An 18126-nucleotide genomic window follows, 5' to 3' on the forward strand; every position below is an offset into this window, starting at 1 on the left:
AATCACCCTCAAGAAAAGTGATCCCCAAGTAAGTCTTATCTATCCAGCCATCTGATATAGTAACCCCATGCTTCTGGGTAAAACAGACCGTGTCGGCGAACAAAGCAATAAGCTGTCCCTGCAGTGGCAGGGGGTCCCGGAGCGGTGTCCAGGTAGTGAGCGTGTTAGGTGAACACGCCGGCGTGTTCACCTAACACGCTCACTACCTGGACACCGCTCCGGGACCCCCTGCCACTGCAGGGACAGCTTATTGCTTTGTTCGCCGACACGGTCTGTTTTACCCAGAAGCATGGGGTTACTATATCAGATGGCTGGATAGATAAGACTTACTTGGGGATCACTTTTCTTGAGGGTGATTTAATCTGCCCATGGATGTATCCATATGCGACTATATACCTTGTTGATATGATGATGGGCCCCTCCTTCTAATCTCATTATTTCTTGGCTATTGCTCCAATATTCTTATGCTATATTCTATATCCCCTGATGAAGTGCGGGGAATAGCAATCTGTATCGGTTGCCCGCATGGAAACGCGTTGGGAATAAGGACTTAGTAGCACGTGTTTGTGATTAGCGAGCACTGTTTTTGAAAAGTCAGTGGAGTATGGTATACTCTATTAAATCAAAACTCCACTGTGATAATAAATAGGAGCATATTTTGCACCATCTGTGTGAACACACGGCTGTATTTACTTAGGGATGTAAGAAAAAATCGATTCTCGCGATAATCGCGATTTTTCATTTGCCGATACAGAATCGATTCAAAATATTTTTGAATCGATTCTTTTAGGGATGTGGAATTTTTAATAAAATGCACTTTTCTTACCTGCCAACGAGCCCGCGGAGCTCCGGTACAGGTGTTGGGTCCCCGGGCTGTATTCTTCTTACTTCCTGTTAGTCCGGCACGTCACATGGAGCTTCAGCCTATCACCAGCCGCAGCGATGTCCCGCCTCCGCTGGTGATAGGCTGAAGCTCCATGTGACGTGCCGGACTAACAGGAAGTAAGAAGAATACAGCCCGGGGACCCAACACCTGTACCGGAGCTCCGGGGGCTCGTTGGCAGGTAAGATAAAGTGCGTTTTATTTTATTTTGCAGCACCGGAGTACTAGATCGCCGCTGTCAAAGCTGACAGCGGCGTCTATTGGGATCTATGAATGCTCCCAGGTGGGCGATATATCGCGATGTATCGTCACCTAGACGGTATCGCGATATATCGCGATATATCGAATCGCCACACTGGTATCGCGATTCGAATCGAATCGCCAAATTCTTGGCGATTCACACCCCTATATTTACTGCTACATAACAGATAGTATATTTTGTATCTTTTTTGTTTTCCACCACTTTTGTGCGCTATTATTTGTTTTCTTTTTATTTCATCTATTCTTAATCAATTCTAGTAAAAGTTATGTTTTAATAAGGCACCTCTGTCCAAGTTTGGACATTAGTTCTTTCCTATTATCTATTGCCGAGAGGTTTAGTGACTACTAGGCACATGTATGGCCTGAAACTCCTTACATACATTTAACACTTGTATAAACAATTATTCAATTGGGATGTGCGCTAAAAACGGTTTGACCTCGTTCATGCGGCAGAATTTCCTAATCCCATTGTTTTCAATGAGATTATGCTGCACTGTGCGGAAACATCTGCTGTGGAAAATCCGATTCCTGCCCCAGCAGAAAAAATTGGTATGTCAGGGATTTTACCTGCCTACCTACTAGGGGCTTCTACCAAATAGGGGGGATTACCTACTTAACTACTGGGGTTTTTTCCTAATTGGGGGATTCCGCTGTGGAGCCATTGCCTAATCCATACGCCCAACAAGGTTGGATATGGCCACATATCAGGACAATGGATGCAATATTCTAACTAACTACTGGGGGGCTTCTACCTTATAGGGGGGAATTCCCATGTTAACTACTAGGGTCTTCTACCTAAGGACCCCCCCCCCCCCCCCGCTCCCTACATATTGGGGCTTCTACCTAATAGGGGAGCTTCCCTACCTAACTACCATGGGCTTCTACCTAATAGGGGGGATTCCCTACCAACTGGGAGCTTCTACATAATAGGGAGGATTCCCTATCTACTGTGGGCTGCTACCTTTTAGGGTGGATTCCCTACCTAATTAATGGGGGCTTCTACCTAATAGGGTGGATTGCCTACCTAACTACTGGGGGGTTTTACCTAATAGGGGAGATTTCCTAGATACTGGAGGTTTCTTTCTAATAAGGTGATCTTCTACCTAATAAGGGGGATCCCCTACCTAACTATTGGGGGGAGGGGGGTTACCTAATAGGGGAGATTTCCTACCTACTGGAGGTTTCTATCTAATAAGGTGATCCTCTACCTAATAAGAGGGATCCCCTACCTAACTACTGGGGGGGGGGGGGGGGTTACCTAATAGGGGAGATTTCCTACCTACTGGAGGTTTCTACCTAATAAGGTGATCTTCTACCTAATAAGGGGGATTCCCTACCTAACTACTGGGGGGAGGGGGGTTTACCTAAAAGGGGAGATTTCCTACCTACTGGAGGTTTCTACCTAATAAGGTGATCTTCTAACTAATAAGGGGGATTCCCTACCTAACTACTGGGGGGGGGGGGGGTTATCTAATAGGGGAGATTTCCTACCTACTGGAGGTTTCTACCTAATAAGGCAATCTTCTTCCTAATACGGTCGATTCCCTACCTAATTACTGGGGTTTTTTACCTAATAGGGGAGATTTCCTACCTACTGGAGGTTTCTACCTAATAAGGTGATCTTCTACCAAATAAGGGAGATTCCCTACCTAACTACTGGGGGTTTTACCTAATAGGGGAGATTTCCTACCTACTGGAGCTTTCTACCTAATAAGGTGATCTTCTACCTAAAAAGGGGATTCCCTACCTAACTACGGGGGGGGGGGGGGGGGGGGTTACCTAATAGGGGAGATTTCCTACCTACTGGAGGTTTCTACCTAACAAGGTGATCTTCTACCTAATAAGGGGGATTCCCTACCTAACTACTGGGGGGGGGGGGGGGTTTACCTAATAGGGAAGATTTCCTACCTACTGGAGGTTTCAACCTAATAAGGTGATCTTCTACCTAATAAGTGGGATTCCCTACCTAACTACTGGGGGGAGGGGGGGTTAGCTAATAGGGGAGATTTCCTACCTACTGGAGGTTTCTACCTAATAAGGTGATCTTCTACCTAATAAGGGGGATTCCCTACCTAACTACTGGAGGTTTCTACCTAAATAGGTGGATTTCCTTCCTAACTACTGGGGGGGGGTTCTACCTTTTAGGACAATGCATGTAATATATGAGTGGTCCTTACCTGAGTAAACCGCCGCACCAGACAGGTCTTCCCTACGCCGGCGTTTCCTATGAGTACGATCTTGAATAGAAAGTCATAATCTTCCATACTCATTTACACAGCTGTGGGGAGACAGAGACAGAGGCGGTCAGCGCACACGGACGATGACTACATTGTTGTTGTGACATTCGCCGGGGGAACTTTATACCCTACAAGTAAACAGGACAAAGGTCTCGTTCTGTGCAGACGTTGCAGTGTCCCGTCATGGGACTGATAACTTCATTAGGCCTCATAACATTACGGTAAATGGATCAAGACTTCCAGACTCCACGTCACTGACGGTCTACTGCAGTGGTCTCCAAACTGTGGACCTCCAGCGGTTGCAAAACTACAACTCCCAGCATGCCCGGACAGCCAACGGCTGTCCGGGCATGCTGGGTGTTGTAGTTTTGCAACAGGTGGAGGTCCACAGTTTGGAGACTGGTTTCTGGAAAAGCTGGGTGACATCTAGCTGCCACCATTATAGCTACCAGAAGAACCCTAGATACCACAGTGGAAAAGTTGTCTAGTAATGTAGCTGTATAAGAGTAAATTAATGTATACTACCAAAGTATTAGTTAAAACCGGCTGTTCAGTAGTCTAGGAAAGCTGGGTGACAACCAATATGGCCACCATTATACAGTCCCCCAAGAAGGTAGAGTAGCATATCTGCTTTGTTATGCTGCTATATGGAAAGGGGGGCTGATTATCATCATCAGGTTAATTTGCTATTCAGGGATCTAGGAAAGTTGGGTGAAAACCAATATGGCTCCTATTATAGATCCCACAGGAAATTTTGTAGATATAAAGTGGCAGAAGTGCCTAGCTATGCAGCTATATGGGGGCAGGGGTGGGATTTTCATTTCATAAATAGGTTAAATTGCTAATCAGGGATCTAGGAAAGTTGGGTAACAACCCATATGATGCCCATTCTAGTTCTCACAACCTCGCCCGCTTTCACCCAGATACCAGAGTGGTAAATCTGCCTTGTTATGTATGGAAGTGTTGGATGTGTTACTACATAATTAGGCATACTTTTCTGTTCTGGAGTCTGGGAAAGCTGGGTCAAAACCAATATGGCTGCCAATATATTTCTCACAGGAATTATTACCCAGCTTTTCTACAAACCAGAGTGACTGATGTGTTAAATGATGCAGCTATATTGGACTGGGGGTGTATTATCACATGATTGGGCAAATTTGCTGTTCAGGAGTCTGGGAAAGCTGGATGACAAACAATATGGCTGCCATTATAGATCCACAGGAATTGTCACCACACTTTCCTAGATACATCATGCAGCTTTTCCAGATACCAGAGTGGCAAATCTGCCTTGTTAAGAGTCTATCCAGAAGTATTGGATATATAACCATGTAGTAAGGCAAATTTGCTGTTCAGGAGTCAGGGACAGCTGAGTGACAACCAATATGGCAGCTATTTTATGGTCTTCCTAGATCATGGAGTGGTAAATCTGCCTAGTTGTGCAGCTAAATAGAAGCAGGAAATGTATCATGACGTAATAGCCAAACTTGCTTTTCAGGAGTCTGGGTAAGCTGGGTGACAACAACATGGCTGCCATTATAGATCCCATATGAATTTTAATCCAAGATAGTGAATTGCAGAGCTTCATAGTTTGTCGACACCCCCCCCCCCCCTCCCCCCACTCCAATATAGTAGTGTAAACTATAAACCGGCAAACTGGCTGATCAGGAGTCTGGGAAAGCTATGTGACAACCAGATATACAGTCTTTCAAGATATTCTGCAGCCATATTTTAGTTGTTGGATTTATCACTAGAGGATTGGGCATATTTGCTATTCAGGTGTCCCGGAAAGCTGGGTAACATCAAGAGCAAAACTTGATCAGAATGATTAAACGTAGTATCAGAGAGGAGTGGCTCAGGTGTGTACGGCGACCAATCAGATTCCAGATCAGTGTTTCCCAACCAGGGTGCCTCCAGCTGTTGCAAATAACTGTTTTTTTATATCTACAACATTTCTGTGGAATCTATAATGGTAGCCATATTGATTTTCACCCAACTTTCCTAGATCCCTGAATAGCAAATTAACCTAATCAAGTAATGATAATCAGCCCCCATTTCCATAAAGCAGCATAAAAAAGCAGATATGCTACTCTACCTTCTTGGGGGACTGTATAATGGTGGCCATATTGGTTGTCACCCAGCTTTCCTAGACTCCTGAAAAACTGTTTTTAACGACTTCTTTGGCAGTATACATTAATTTTCTCATATACAGCTACATTACTAGACAACTTTTCCACTGTGGTATTTAGGGTTCTTCTGGTAGCTATAATTGTGGCCATACTAGATGTCACCCAGCTTTTCCAGAAACCAGTCTCCAAACTGGGGACCTCCAGCTGTTGCAAAACTACAACTACCAGCATGCCCGGACAGCCAACGGCTGTCCGGGCATGCTGGGAGCTGTAGTTTTGCAACAGCTGGAGGCACACTGGTAGGAAAATACTGTTATTTCCCTTAACAAGTACGTATTCTTGGTTGAGTTTCCACCGCCATGCGGTGCACGTCGCGGTCCTCGTCCGCCGGTGATGTGTCACTGATTGAATATAATGTCCCTAATAAGAGACGACAAACTCCTCATCAGCAAAGCGTCCCGCCAAACCCCGCACTATCTGATTTCGATTAGTCCGCTAAGTAAGTAGTTTGTTTTACTCCGTCGCCGTGATTAGGTCTGATGAAGTGCGCAGCGCCACCGTATCATCCGATATAAGAAATGACGGGTCTCGCCAGGTAACCGTGGCAACAGCACTGACAGGCGTGACGGCCGATGATGTCACCGAAAAGACGATACCGATCCAAAACAGTGATGTAACAGATAAGGCCGCACTGCGTGTCTAGCTACGTTACACCGTTTCCCTTACAGTACGTTTAGTTTTTCTGTATATAAAAACATAGTCAATTACGATATTGTGTACGATACTGATACTGTGTGCACTGTGTGGCAGCACTATTAATGCTGTGCATGGTACTGTGTGCACTGTATGGCAGCACTATTTATGCTGTGCATAATATTGTGTGGACTGTATGGCAGCACTATTTATGCTGCGCATGGTACTGTGTGCACTTTATGGCAGCACTATTTATGCTGTGTATGGTACTGTGTGCACTGTATGGTAGCACTATTTATGGTGTGCATGGTACTGTGTGCACTGTATGGCAGCACTATTTATGCTGTGCATGGTACTGTGTGCACTGTATGGCAACACTATGCTGTGCATGGTACTGTGTGCACTGTATGGCAGCACTATTTATGCTGTGTATGGTACTGTGTGCACTGTATGGCAGCACTATTTATGCTGCGCATGGTACTGTGTGCACTGTTTGGCAGGACTATTTATACTGCACATGGTACTGTGTGCACTGTTTGGCAGCACTATTAATGCTGTGCATGGTATTGTGTGCACTGTATTGCAGCACTATTTATGCTGTGCATGGTACTGTGTGCACTGTGTGGTAGCACTATTTATGCTGTGCATAGTAAAGTGTGCACTGTATGGCAGCACTATTTATGCTGTGCATGGTACTGTGTGCATGGTATGGCAGGACTATTTATACTGCACATGGTACTGTGTGCACTGTTTGGCAGCACTATTTATGCTGGGCATGGTACTGTGTGCACTGTTTGGCAGCACTATTTATGCTATGCATGGTACTGTGTGCACTGTATGGCAGGACTATTTATACTGCACATGGTACTGTGTGCACTGTTTGGCACCACTATTAATGCTGTGCATGGTATTGTGTGCACTGTATGGCAGCACTATTTATGCTGTGCATGGTACTGTGTGCACTGTGTGGCAGCACTATTTATGCTGTGCATGGTACTGTGTGCACTGTATGGCAGGACTATTTATACTGCACATGGTACTGTGTGCACTGTTTGGCAGCACTATTAATGCTGTGCATGGTATTGTGTGCACTGTATGGCAGCACTATTTATGCTGTGCATGGTACTGTGTGCACTGTGTGGCAGCACTATTTATGCTGTGTATGGTACTGTGTGCACTGTATGGCAGCACTATTTATGCTGTGCATGGTACTGTGTGCACTGTTTGGCAGCACTATTTCTGCTATGCATGGTACTGTGTGCACTGTTTGGCAGCACTATTTCTGCTATGCATGGCACAATGTGCATGGTATAGAAGTACCATTTGTGCTATGCATTATACTGTGCGCACTGTATGGCAGCGCTATTTATAATATGCCCCATGATACCGTGTGCATTGTTTCACAGCACTATTTATAATATGCATGGTACTGTGTGCATTGTATGGCAGCACTATTTATGCTGTGCATGGTACTGTGTGCACTGTTTGGCAGCACTATTCATGATATGCATGGTACTGTGTGCAGTGTATGGCAGCACTATTTTTGCTATGCATGGTACTGTGTGCACTGTATATCTGTATGCTATGCACGGTGATATGTGCAGTGTATGACAACACTATTTATGTTATGCATGGTACTATGTGCACTGTATAGCAGCACTATTTATGATATCCATGGTACTGTGTGCACTGTTTGGCAGCACTATTTATGCTAAGCATGGCACAATGTGCATGGTATAGCAGTACCATGTATGCTACGCATGGTACTGTGTGCATGGTATAGCAGTACCATTTGTGCTATGCATGATACTGTGTGCACTGTATGGCAGTGCTATTTATAATATGCCCCATGGAACTATGTGCACTGTTTGACAGCACTATTTATAATATGCATGGTACTATGTGCAGTGTATGGCAACACTTTTTATGCTATGCATGGTACTGTGTGCACTCAGTGGCAGCACTATTTATGCTATGCATGGTACTATCTGCACCTTATAGTAACAGTATTTATGGTATGCATGGTGCTATCTATGCACACCATATGGCAGCACTATTTATCCTATTCATGGTACTGTGTACAATGGTATTTTCCGCTCTCGCCTGATCCTCGGTCTCAGTGTAAGAAATCCCATTTGTCCGTAGTGAGATATCAGCGGTAGGAGTAATGATACATCCGCCTTATCTGTGTCGCCGCTTCGTCCCTCCCGTATCTTTTCCCCTATTACATGGCAGCTCTCATCTAGATGGCGGCATTATTACTGACACAGTGACACTTATTTCGCTCACAACCAGTTATTTTTCTGCAGAATTTCTGCTTGGAAATTGTTGGCTATCAAATGGAATTTCCTTCAAACCGTCTATCTGCGTCTGCTCGGCGGCAGCGGACACCGTCCTATTTGTGATCTGTAACCAGATATTACAGATCATCATTGTGCCGCTATCATTGTACCCACAGACCGTATAATGAGGATCCCAGTCGTCACATCAGTGGGGTATTTGTGGGGTGGTACGGAAATAGAAAAAGATGGCTGCTTTCTTACAAAAACAGCGCCACACCTGTTCATGGGTTGTGTCTGGTATTGCAGCTAGGCCCATTGACGCAGGATTTTGTTGCAATTTCACGCACAACCTGCAGTACTGTACTGCAGGTTGTTCCCCTGTACCACCAGGGATGCTAACATTAACCCCTGTTCTACTCTACACCACCAGAGATGCTAACATTAACCCCTGTTCTTCTCTAGACCACCAGGGATGCTAATATTAATGCCTTACTATCTTAAACCACAAAGGATGCTACTACTCTAGACCACCAGGGATGCTAGGCTAGTGTTAATCACTTTACTACCTTAGACTACAAAGAATGCTAAAATGATCCTTTTAACTACTCTAGACCACCAGGGATGCTAACACTAACATCTCTACTACCCTAGACCACCAGGGATGCTAACACTAACATAGAAACATAGAATGTGACGGCAGATAAGAATCATTTGGTCCATCTAGTCTGCCCAATAATATGAATCCTATCAATAGTCCCTGGTCCTATCTTATGTCTATCCCTATCTTATATGAAGGATAACCTTATGCCTATCCCTATCTTATATGAATGATAGCCTTATGCCTATCCCTATCTTATAGAAAGGATATCTTTATGCCTATCCCTATCTTATATAAAGGATATCTTTATGTCTATCCCTATACATCCATGAGCACTTCCCTCTTTCTACTCCTTATACCTCTCCCTATACATCCATGAGCACTTTTCTCTTTCTACTGCTTATACCTCTCCCTATACATCCAAGCATTCTGCTAGCATTTCCTGCTGCTCTATTACATTGTCTTCCTAACTTTAAGTCTTCTGAGATATTTACTCCTAAATCCCTCTCCTCAGATACTGAGGTCAAGACTGTGTCAAATATTCTATATTCTGCCCGAGGGTTTTTACGCCCCAGGTGCATTATCTTGCACTTATCCACATTAGATTTCAGTTGCCAGAGTTCTGACCATTCTTCTAGTTTTCCTAAATCCTTCTCCATTTGGCGGATCCCTCCAGGAACATCAACCCTGTTACATATCTTTGTGTCATCAGCAAAAAGACCAAAACCGAACCATAGAGCCCTTCTGTAATATCACTAATGAAGATATTAAACAATATTGGTCCCAGTACAGATCCCTGAGGTCCCCACTGGGAACAAGACCTTGCTCTGCATATTCTCCATTGACTATATAACCCAGTGGCGGATCCGGTGGGGGGGGGCAACGGGGCAATTGCCCCCCCCCCCCCCTCCCCCAGATTAATTTTCCCCTGTCACATTCGGGACATCCCTGTGTCCCGAAAGATCTTTTCGCAACACAAGGATGTCCCGGTTACCTTTCTGCGGCCCCGCACTAACTTTAAAAACGCAGGGATTGCTGTGAGGTAGCGCATGCAGGGACGTCACTGATGTCCCATGCATGAGCCCATAGAAACCGAGCGGAGTGGAGCAGCTAGGAGGTGATCATCTTCGGTGCTCTGAATACCGCTCCTCCGGTCCTGGGACCTACTGCTCTGTCCTGTAGGCCATAGCAGTTGATCATGACCCCGGACCGGAGGAGCGGTGGAGAGAGCACTGAAGTGGGGCAGTACACAGATATACAGCCTCCAGCCATACACTGTATATGGCTGAAGGCTGTATGTCTGTGGGGGAACTATACTGCACCTAATGTGGGGGAACTACAACCTAATGTGGGGGGAACTATACTGCACCTAATGTGGGGGAACTACAACCTAATGTGGGGGAACTATACTACCTAATCTGGGGAAACTACAACCTAATATAGGGGGAACTATACTGCCAACCTAACGTGGGGGAACTATACTGCCAACCTAATGTGGGGGAACTATACTGCCAACCTAATGTGGGGGAACTATACTGCCAACCTAATGTGGGGGAACTATACTGCACCTAATGTGGGAGAACTATACTGCCAACCTAATGTGGGGGGAACTATATTGCCTACCTAATGTGGGGAACACACTGCCTACCTAATGTGGGGGAACTATACTGCCAACCTAATGTGGGGGAACTATACTGCACCTAATGTGGGAGAACTATACTGCCAACCTAATGTGGGGGGAACTATACTGCCTACCTAATGTGGGGAACACACTGCCTACCTAATGTGGGGGAACTATACTGCCAACCTAATGTGGGGGAACTATACTGCCAACCTAATGTGGGAGAACTATACTGCACACCTAATGTGGGGGAACTATACTGCACCTAATGTGGGAGAACTATACTGCAAACCTAATGTGGGGGGAACTATACTGCCTACCTAATGTGGGGAACACACTGCCTACCTAATGTGGGGGAACTATACTGCCAACCTAATATGGGGGAACTATACTGCCAACCTAATGTGGGAGAACTATACTGCACACCTAATGTGGGAGAACTATACTGTCTACATAATGTGGGAGAACTACTGTATACTGCACCTTATGTGAGGGAACTATACTACCAACCTAATGTGGGGGGAACTATACTGCCTACCTAATGTGGGGAACACACTGCCTACCTAATGTGGGAGAACTATACTGCCAACCTAATGTGGGAGAACTATACTGCCAACCTAATGTGGGAGAACTATACTGCCAACCTAATGTGGGAGAACTACTGTATACTGCACCTTATGTGAGGGAACTATACTACCATCCTAATGTGGGGGGAATTATACTGCCTACCTAATATGGGGAACACACTGCCTACCTAATGTGGGGGAACTATACTGCCAACCTAATGTGGGGGAACTATACTGCCAACCTAATGTGGGGGAACTATACTGCACACCTAATGTGGGGAAACTATACTGCACCTAATGTGGGGGAACTATACTGCCAACCTAATGTGGGGGAACTATACTGCCAACCTAATGTGGAGGAACTATACTGCAACTAATGGTGGGGAACTATACTGCCAACCTAATGTGGGGGAACTATACTGCCAACCTAATGTGGGGGAACTATACTGCCAACCTAATGTGGAGGAACTATACTGCCTACCTAATGTGGGGGAACTATACTGCACACCTAATGTGGGAGAACTATACTGCCTACCTAATGTGGGGGAACTATACTGCCAACCTAATGTGGGGGAACTATACTGCCAACCTAATGTGGGGGAACTATACTGCCAACCTAATGTGGGGGAACTATACTGCCAACCTAATGTGGGGGAACTATACTGCCAACCTAATGTGGAGGAACTATACTGCCTACCTAATGTGGGGGAACTATACTGCACACCTAATGTGGGAGAACTATACTGCCTACCTAATGTGGGTGGAACTATACTGCCAACCTAATGTGGGGGAACTATGCTGACAACCTAATGTGGGGGGAACTATTCTGCGTACTTAAAGGGGTACTCCACTGCCCCAGCGTTTGGAACATTTTGTTCCGAACTCTGGGTGCGGGCTGCGGGGGGGGGGTTGTGATGTCACCGCCATGCCCCTTGTGACATCACGCCACACCCCCTCAATGCAAGTCTATGGGAGGGGGTGTGTCGACCACCGCACGATACTCTAATAGTGCCCCTCCCGAGACTCTGGATCCGCCCCTGCTACAACCCTCTGTTGTCTGTCACTCAGCCACTGCCTAATCCACTCAACAATATTGGAGTCCAAGCTCAATGACTGCAGTTTGTTGATAAGTCTTCTATGTGGGACAGTGTCAAAAGCCTTACTAAAATCTACATATGCGACGTCTACTGCCCCTTCGCCATCTATTGTTATAGTCACCCAGGGATGCTGCTAACATTGACCTCTCAGATATTATAGGGAGACTGACAGCCGATTCACCCACATTAAATCCAATACAAAGGGTTATAATGCGGGTAAATCAGCTGTAAATTTCCCTTTAACCCCTTAAGGACCAGACTAATTTTATTTTTGCATTTTCGTTTTTTCCTCCTCGCCTTCTAAAAATCATAACTCTGTTATATTTCCATCCACAGGCCCATATGAGGGCTTGTTTTTTGTGTCACCAATTGTACTTTGTAATGACATCACTTATTTTACCATAAAATGTATGGAACAACCCAAAAAATATTATTTATGTGGGAAAATTGAAAAGAAAACTGCAATTTGTCAAATTTTGGAAGGTTTCGCTTTCACGCTGTACACTTTACGGTAAAAATGACATGTTTTCTTTATTCTGTGGGTCAATACTATTAAAAGATACCTATTATCTATAATTGTACCGCTTAAAAAAAAAATGTCAAACTATTTTAACAAAATTAGTATGTTTGAAATTGCCCTATTTTGACCAACTATAACTTTCTACATTTTCCGGGCGGTATGTGGGCTCATTTTTTGCACCATGATCTGTAGTTTTTATCGGTATAATTTTTGCTTCGGTTTTACTTTTTATTAATTATTTATAAAAAATTTTTTTTTTTATAAAATGTGACAAAAAAGCAGCAATCAGTATTATCGGTGATCTTCTGCCCTGGTCTGCTCGATCTCAGACCAGAGCAGAAGACCCCGGGAGACGGCCGGAGCCATGTGAGGGGACCTCCGGCTGCTATTCTGGATGATCGGATCCCCACGGCAGCGCTGCGGGCGATCCGATCATCCATTTAAAGTACCGCACTGCTGCAGATGCCGTGATCTGTATTGATCACGGCATCTGAGGGGTTAATGGCGGAAATCCGCGCGATCGCAGATGTCCGCCATTACCGGCGGGTCCCTGGCTGCCGATAGAAGCCGGGACCTGCCGCGCATTACACGTGCACCAGTCTGGTGCTCGCGGTCATGGCGGAGCGTAAATGTACGTCATGGTGCGCTAAGTACCACGGTACCATGATGTACATTTACGTCTATTGTCGTTAAGGGGTTAAACACTTATAAGCACCAGGATACTATAATTAACTCTATCTTTAATTTAGTAAATCCGGCTTATTTGCAATAAAATCTTATCTGAGAGCAGGACTAGCTATGTACAATGTATCAGTCTGGAGTCCAGGATGTTTAGCTCACAGAGCATTGTCTAGACTGGATACAATTGTATCACTTCTCAGCTGAGAGCAGGACTAGCTATGTACAATGTATCAGTCTGTAGTCCAGGATGTTTAGCTCACAGAGCATTGTCTAGACTGGATACAATTGTATCACTTCTCAGCTGAGAGCAGGACTAGCTATGTACAATGTATCAGTCTGGAGTCCAGGATGTTTAGCTCACAGAGTATTGTCCAGACTGGATACAATTGTATCACTTCTCAGCTGAGAGCAGGACTAGCTATGTACAATGTATCAGTCTGGAGTCCAGGATGTTTAGCTCACAGAGCATTGTCTAGACTGGATACAATTGTATCACTTCTCAGCTGAGAGCAGGACTAGCTATGTACAATGTATCAGTCTGGAGTCCAGTATGTTTAGCTCACAGAGCATTGTCTAGACTGGATACAATTGTATCACTTCTCAGCTGAGAGCAGGACGAGCTATGTACAATGTATTAGTCTGTAGTCCAGGATGTTTAGCTCACAGAGCATTGTCTAGACTGGATACAATTGTATCTTCTCAGCTGAGAGCAGGACTAGCTATGTACAATGTATCAGTCTGGAGTCCAGGATGTTTAGCTCACAGAGCATTGTCTAGACTGGATACAATTGTGTATTCTCAGCTGAGAGCAGGACGAGCTATGTACAATGTATCAGTCTGTAGTCCAGGATGTTTAGCTCACAGAGCATTGTCTAGACTGGATACAATTGTATCACTTCTCAGCTGAGAGCAGGACTAGCTATGTACAATGTATCAGTCTGGAGTCCAGGATGTTTAGCTCACAGAGCATTGTCTAGACTGGATACAATTGTATCACTTCTCAGCTGAGAGCAGGACTAGCTATATACAATGTGTCAGTCTGGAGTCCAGGATGTTTAGCTCACAGAGCATTGTCTAGACTGGATACAATGGTATCACTTCTCAGCTGAGAGCAGGACTAGCTATGTACAGTGTATCAGTCTGTAGTCCAGGATGTTTAGCTCACAGAGCATTGTCTAGACTGGATACAATTGTATCACTTCTCAGCTGAGAGCAGGACGAGCTATGTACAATGTATTAGTCTGTAGTCCAGGATGTTTAGCTCACAGAGCATTGTCTAGACTGGATACAATTGTATCTTCTCAGCTGAGAGCAGGACTAGCTATGTACAATGTATCAGTCTGGAGTCCAGGATGTTTAGCTCACAGAGCATTGTCTAGACTGGATACAATTGTGTATTCTCAGCTGAGAGCAGGACGAGCTATGTACAATGTATCAGTCTGTAGTCCAGGATGTTTAGCTCACAGAGCATTGTCTAGACTGGATACAATTGTATCACTTCTCAGCTGAGAGCAGGACTAGCTATGTACAATGTATCAGTCTGGAGTCCAGGATGTTTAGCTCACAGAGCATTGTCTAGACTGGATACAATTGTATCACTTCTCAGCTGAGAGCAGGACTAGCTATATACAATGTGTCAGTCTGGAGTCCAGGATGTTTAGCTCACAGAGCATTGTCTAGACTGGATACAATGGTATCACTTCTCAGCTGAGAGCAGGACTAGCTATGTACAGTGTATCAGTCTGTAGTCCAGGATGTTTAGCTCACAGAGCATTGTCTAGACTGGATACAATTGTATCACTTCTCAGCTGAGAGCAGGACTAGCTATGTACAATGTATCAGTCTGGAGTCCAGGATGTTTAGCTCACAGAGCATTGTCTAGACTGGATACAATTGTATCATTTCTCAGCTGAGAGCAGGACTAGCTATGTACAATGTATCAGTCTGGAGTCCATGATGTTTAGCTCACAGAGCATTGTCTAGACTGGATACAATTGTCTCCAGCATGTACCACAAATAGAGATGTAATTGAAGACTTATTTCTGTGTCTGGAGCTCTGAGAACTTTATGGCCAGTTAATCCAGATCCCGGATTTATTTCCCCTCTATGGCGGACCATCAGGTGCCAGACTAAAGGAATTTTCCAAACTTATTTTGCCAACTTTTCCATCCATTCTCCATTTTCTATCTCTCTTCTAAGACAATCAGTTGTTTTCCGTCTTTCTCGCTCACCCGCGGCTGATTCTGGGAGACGCTGGAGGGTGAATTATCCGGACGTATTTGGAGATGAGGGAACCTATAATAGACTGGAGCTGTATGGTCCCAGCTGGGACTTGAAGCATCTGATGTCTCCGTTAATGAAGCAATGAGGCATTTCACAGAGCAAAGCGTTTCGGGGTATAAATATCTTCCCGTAATTGCTAAACTGTTTCATTTAGCAGAAGTGCGCGGCGCGGAGTACGTCTTCAGTGCCGCTGTTTAGTTACCGCTGATGAAAGCGACATTAATATGGTTAAGTGGGGGAAGCATAACCTGCAATATTGTCTGAACCCCCCGTAAAATAATGAATAGTAACCCCGACTGCAGGAGACACCACATAAAGGGGCTATTCAACCACACAGAGCACGGATCATAACAGGACTAGCTATGTACAATGTGTCAGTCTGGGGTCCGGGTTGTTTAGCTCACAGAGCATTGTCTAGACTGGATACAATTGTATCTTCTCAGCTGAGAGCAGGACTAGCTATGTACAATGTATCAGTCTGGAGTCCAGGATGTTTAGCTCACAGAGCATTGTCTAGACTGGATACAATTGTATCACTTCTCAGCTGAGCGCAGGACTAGCTATGTACAATGTATCAGTCTGGAGTCCAAGATGTTTAGCTCACAGAGCATTGTCTAGACTGGATACAATTGTATCTTCTCAGCTGAAAGCAGGACTAGCTATGTACATTGTATCAGTCTGGAGACCAGGATGTTTAGCTCACAGAGCATTGTCTAGACTGGATACAATTGTATCACTTCTCAGCTGAGAGCAGGACTAGCTATGTACAATGTATCAGTCTGGAGCCCAGGATGTTTAGCTCACAGAGCATTGTCTAGACTGGATACAATTGTATCACATCTCAGCTGAGAGCAGGACTAGCTATGTACAATGTATCAGTCTGGAGTCCAGGATGTTTAGCTCACAGAGCATTGTCTAGACTGGATACAATTGTATCACTTCTCAGCTGAGAGCAGGACTAGCTATGTATAATGTATCAGTCTGGAGTCCAGGATGTTTAGCTCACAGAGCATTGTCTAGACTGGATACAATTGTCTCCACTTCTCAGCTGAGAGCAGGACTAGCTATGTACAATGTATCAGTCTGGAGTCCAGGCTGTTTAGCTCACAGAGCATTGTCTAGACTGAATACAATTGTATCACTTCTCAGCTGAGAGCAGGACTAGCTATGTACAATGTATCAGTCTGGAGTCCAGGCTGTTTAGCTCACAGAGCATTGTCTAGACTGGATACAATTGTATCTTCTCAGCTGAGAGCAGGACTAGCTATGTACAATGTATCAGTCTGGAGTCCAGGATGTTTAGCTCACAGAGCATTGTCTAGACTGGATACAATTGTATCACTTCTCAGCTGAGAGCAGGACTAGCTATGTACAATGTATCAGTCTGGAGTCCAGGTTGTTTAGCTCACAGAGCATTGTCTAGACTGGATACAATTGTATCTTCTCAGCTGAGAGCAGGACGAGCTATGTACAATGTATCAGTCTGGAGTCCAGGATGTTTAGCTCACAGAGCATTGTCTAGACTGGATACAATTGTATCACTTCTCAGCTGAGAGCAGGACTAGCTATGTACAATGTATCAGTCTGGAGTCCAGGTTGTTTAGCTCACAGAGCATTGTCTAGACTGGATACAATTGTATCTTCTCAGCTGAGAGCAGGACGAGCTATATACAATGTATCAGTCTGGAGTCCAGGATGTTTAGCTCACAGAGCATTGTCTAGACTGGATACAACTGTATCACTTCTCAGCTGAGAGCAGGACTAACTATGTACAATGTATCAGTCTGGAGTCCAGGATGTTTAGCTCACAGAGCATTGTCTAGACTGGATACAATTGTATCACTTTTCAGCTAAGTATGAAGTGGTCACCTAGACAGGACATGAAGTGGTTACTAGCCATCTAGGACAGTTTTTCCCAACCAGGGTGCCTACAGCTGTTGCAAATCTACAATTCTCAGCATGCCCGGACAGCCTTTGGCTGTCCGGGCATGCTGGGAGTTGTAGTTTTGCAACAGCTGGAGGCACCCTGGCTGGGAAACACTGGCCTACAAGGACCAGTGTATGTCTCTGTGTCAGTGGAGTCCCTCATTAATAAAGGCGAACATTTACATACATATTTATATACAACGATCACTACGGGTTAAACCCAGCCCTACGGTATCTAAGGAGGACAACGTGCGCGTATTAGGGTCCTCATTGTACCTCACTGTACAGATCATACCTTATAATTATTCTTTGGCAGAGAACGATCTCATTATGAAGTTGTTGCCTGGATACA

The 18126-nt window shown here is 44.8% G+C and overlaps 1 protein-coding gene across 5 annotated transcripts in view; it reads right to left on the reverse strand.

Annotated features, from left to right (window-relative positions):
- RAB30 (RAB30, member RAS oncogene family) overlaps positions 1 to 18126 on the reverse strand; it is a 156168-nt gene that overhangs the window by 14708 nt on the left and 123334 nt on the right. For all 5 annotated transcript variants that reach the window (XM_056561296.1, XM_056561295.1, XM_056561297.1 and 2 more), the window contains one exon: positions 3322 to 3422. In XM_056561296.1, coding sequence (XP_056417271.1) covers positions 3322 to 3414 — 93 coding nt within the window. In that variant the 5' untranslated portion in view covers positions 3415 to 3422. The remainder of the gene's footprint in view (positions 1 to 3321; positions 3423 to 18126) is intronic.

Source organism: Hyla sarda, chromosome 2 (assembly GCF_029499605.1).
Source record: "Hyla sarda isolate aHylSar1 chromosome 2, aHylSar1.hap1, whole genome shotgun sequence".
Classification (NCBI taxonomy): domain Eukaryota; kingdom Metazoa; phylum Chordata; class Amphibia; order Anura; family Hylidae; genus Hyla; species Hyla sarda.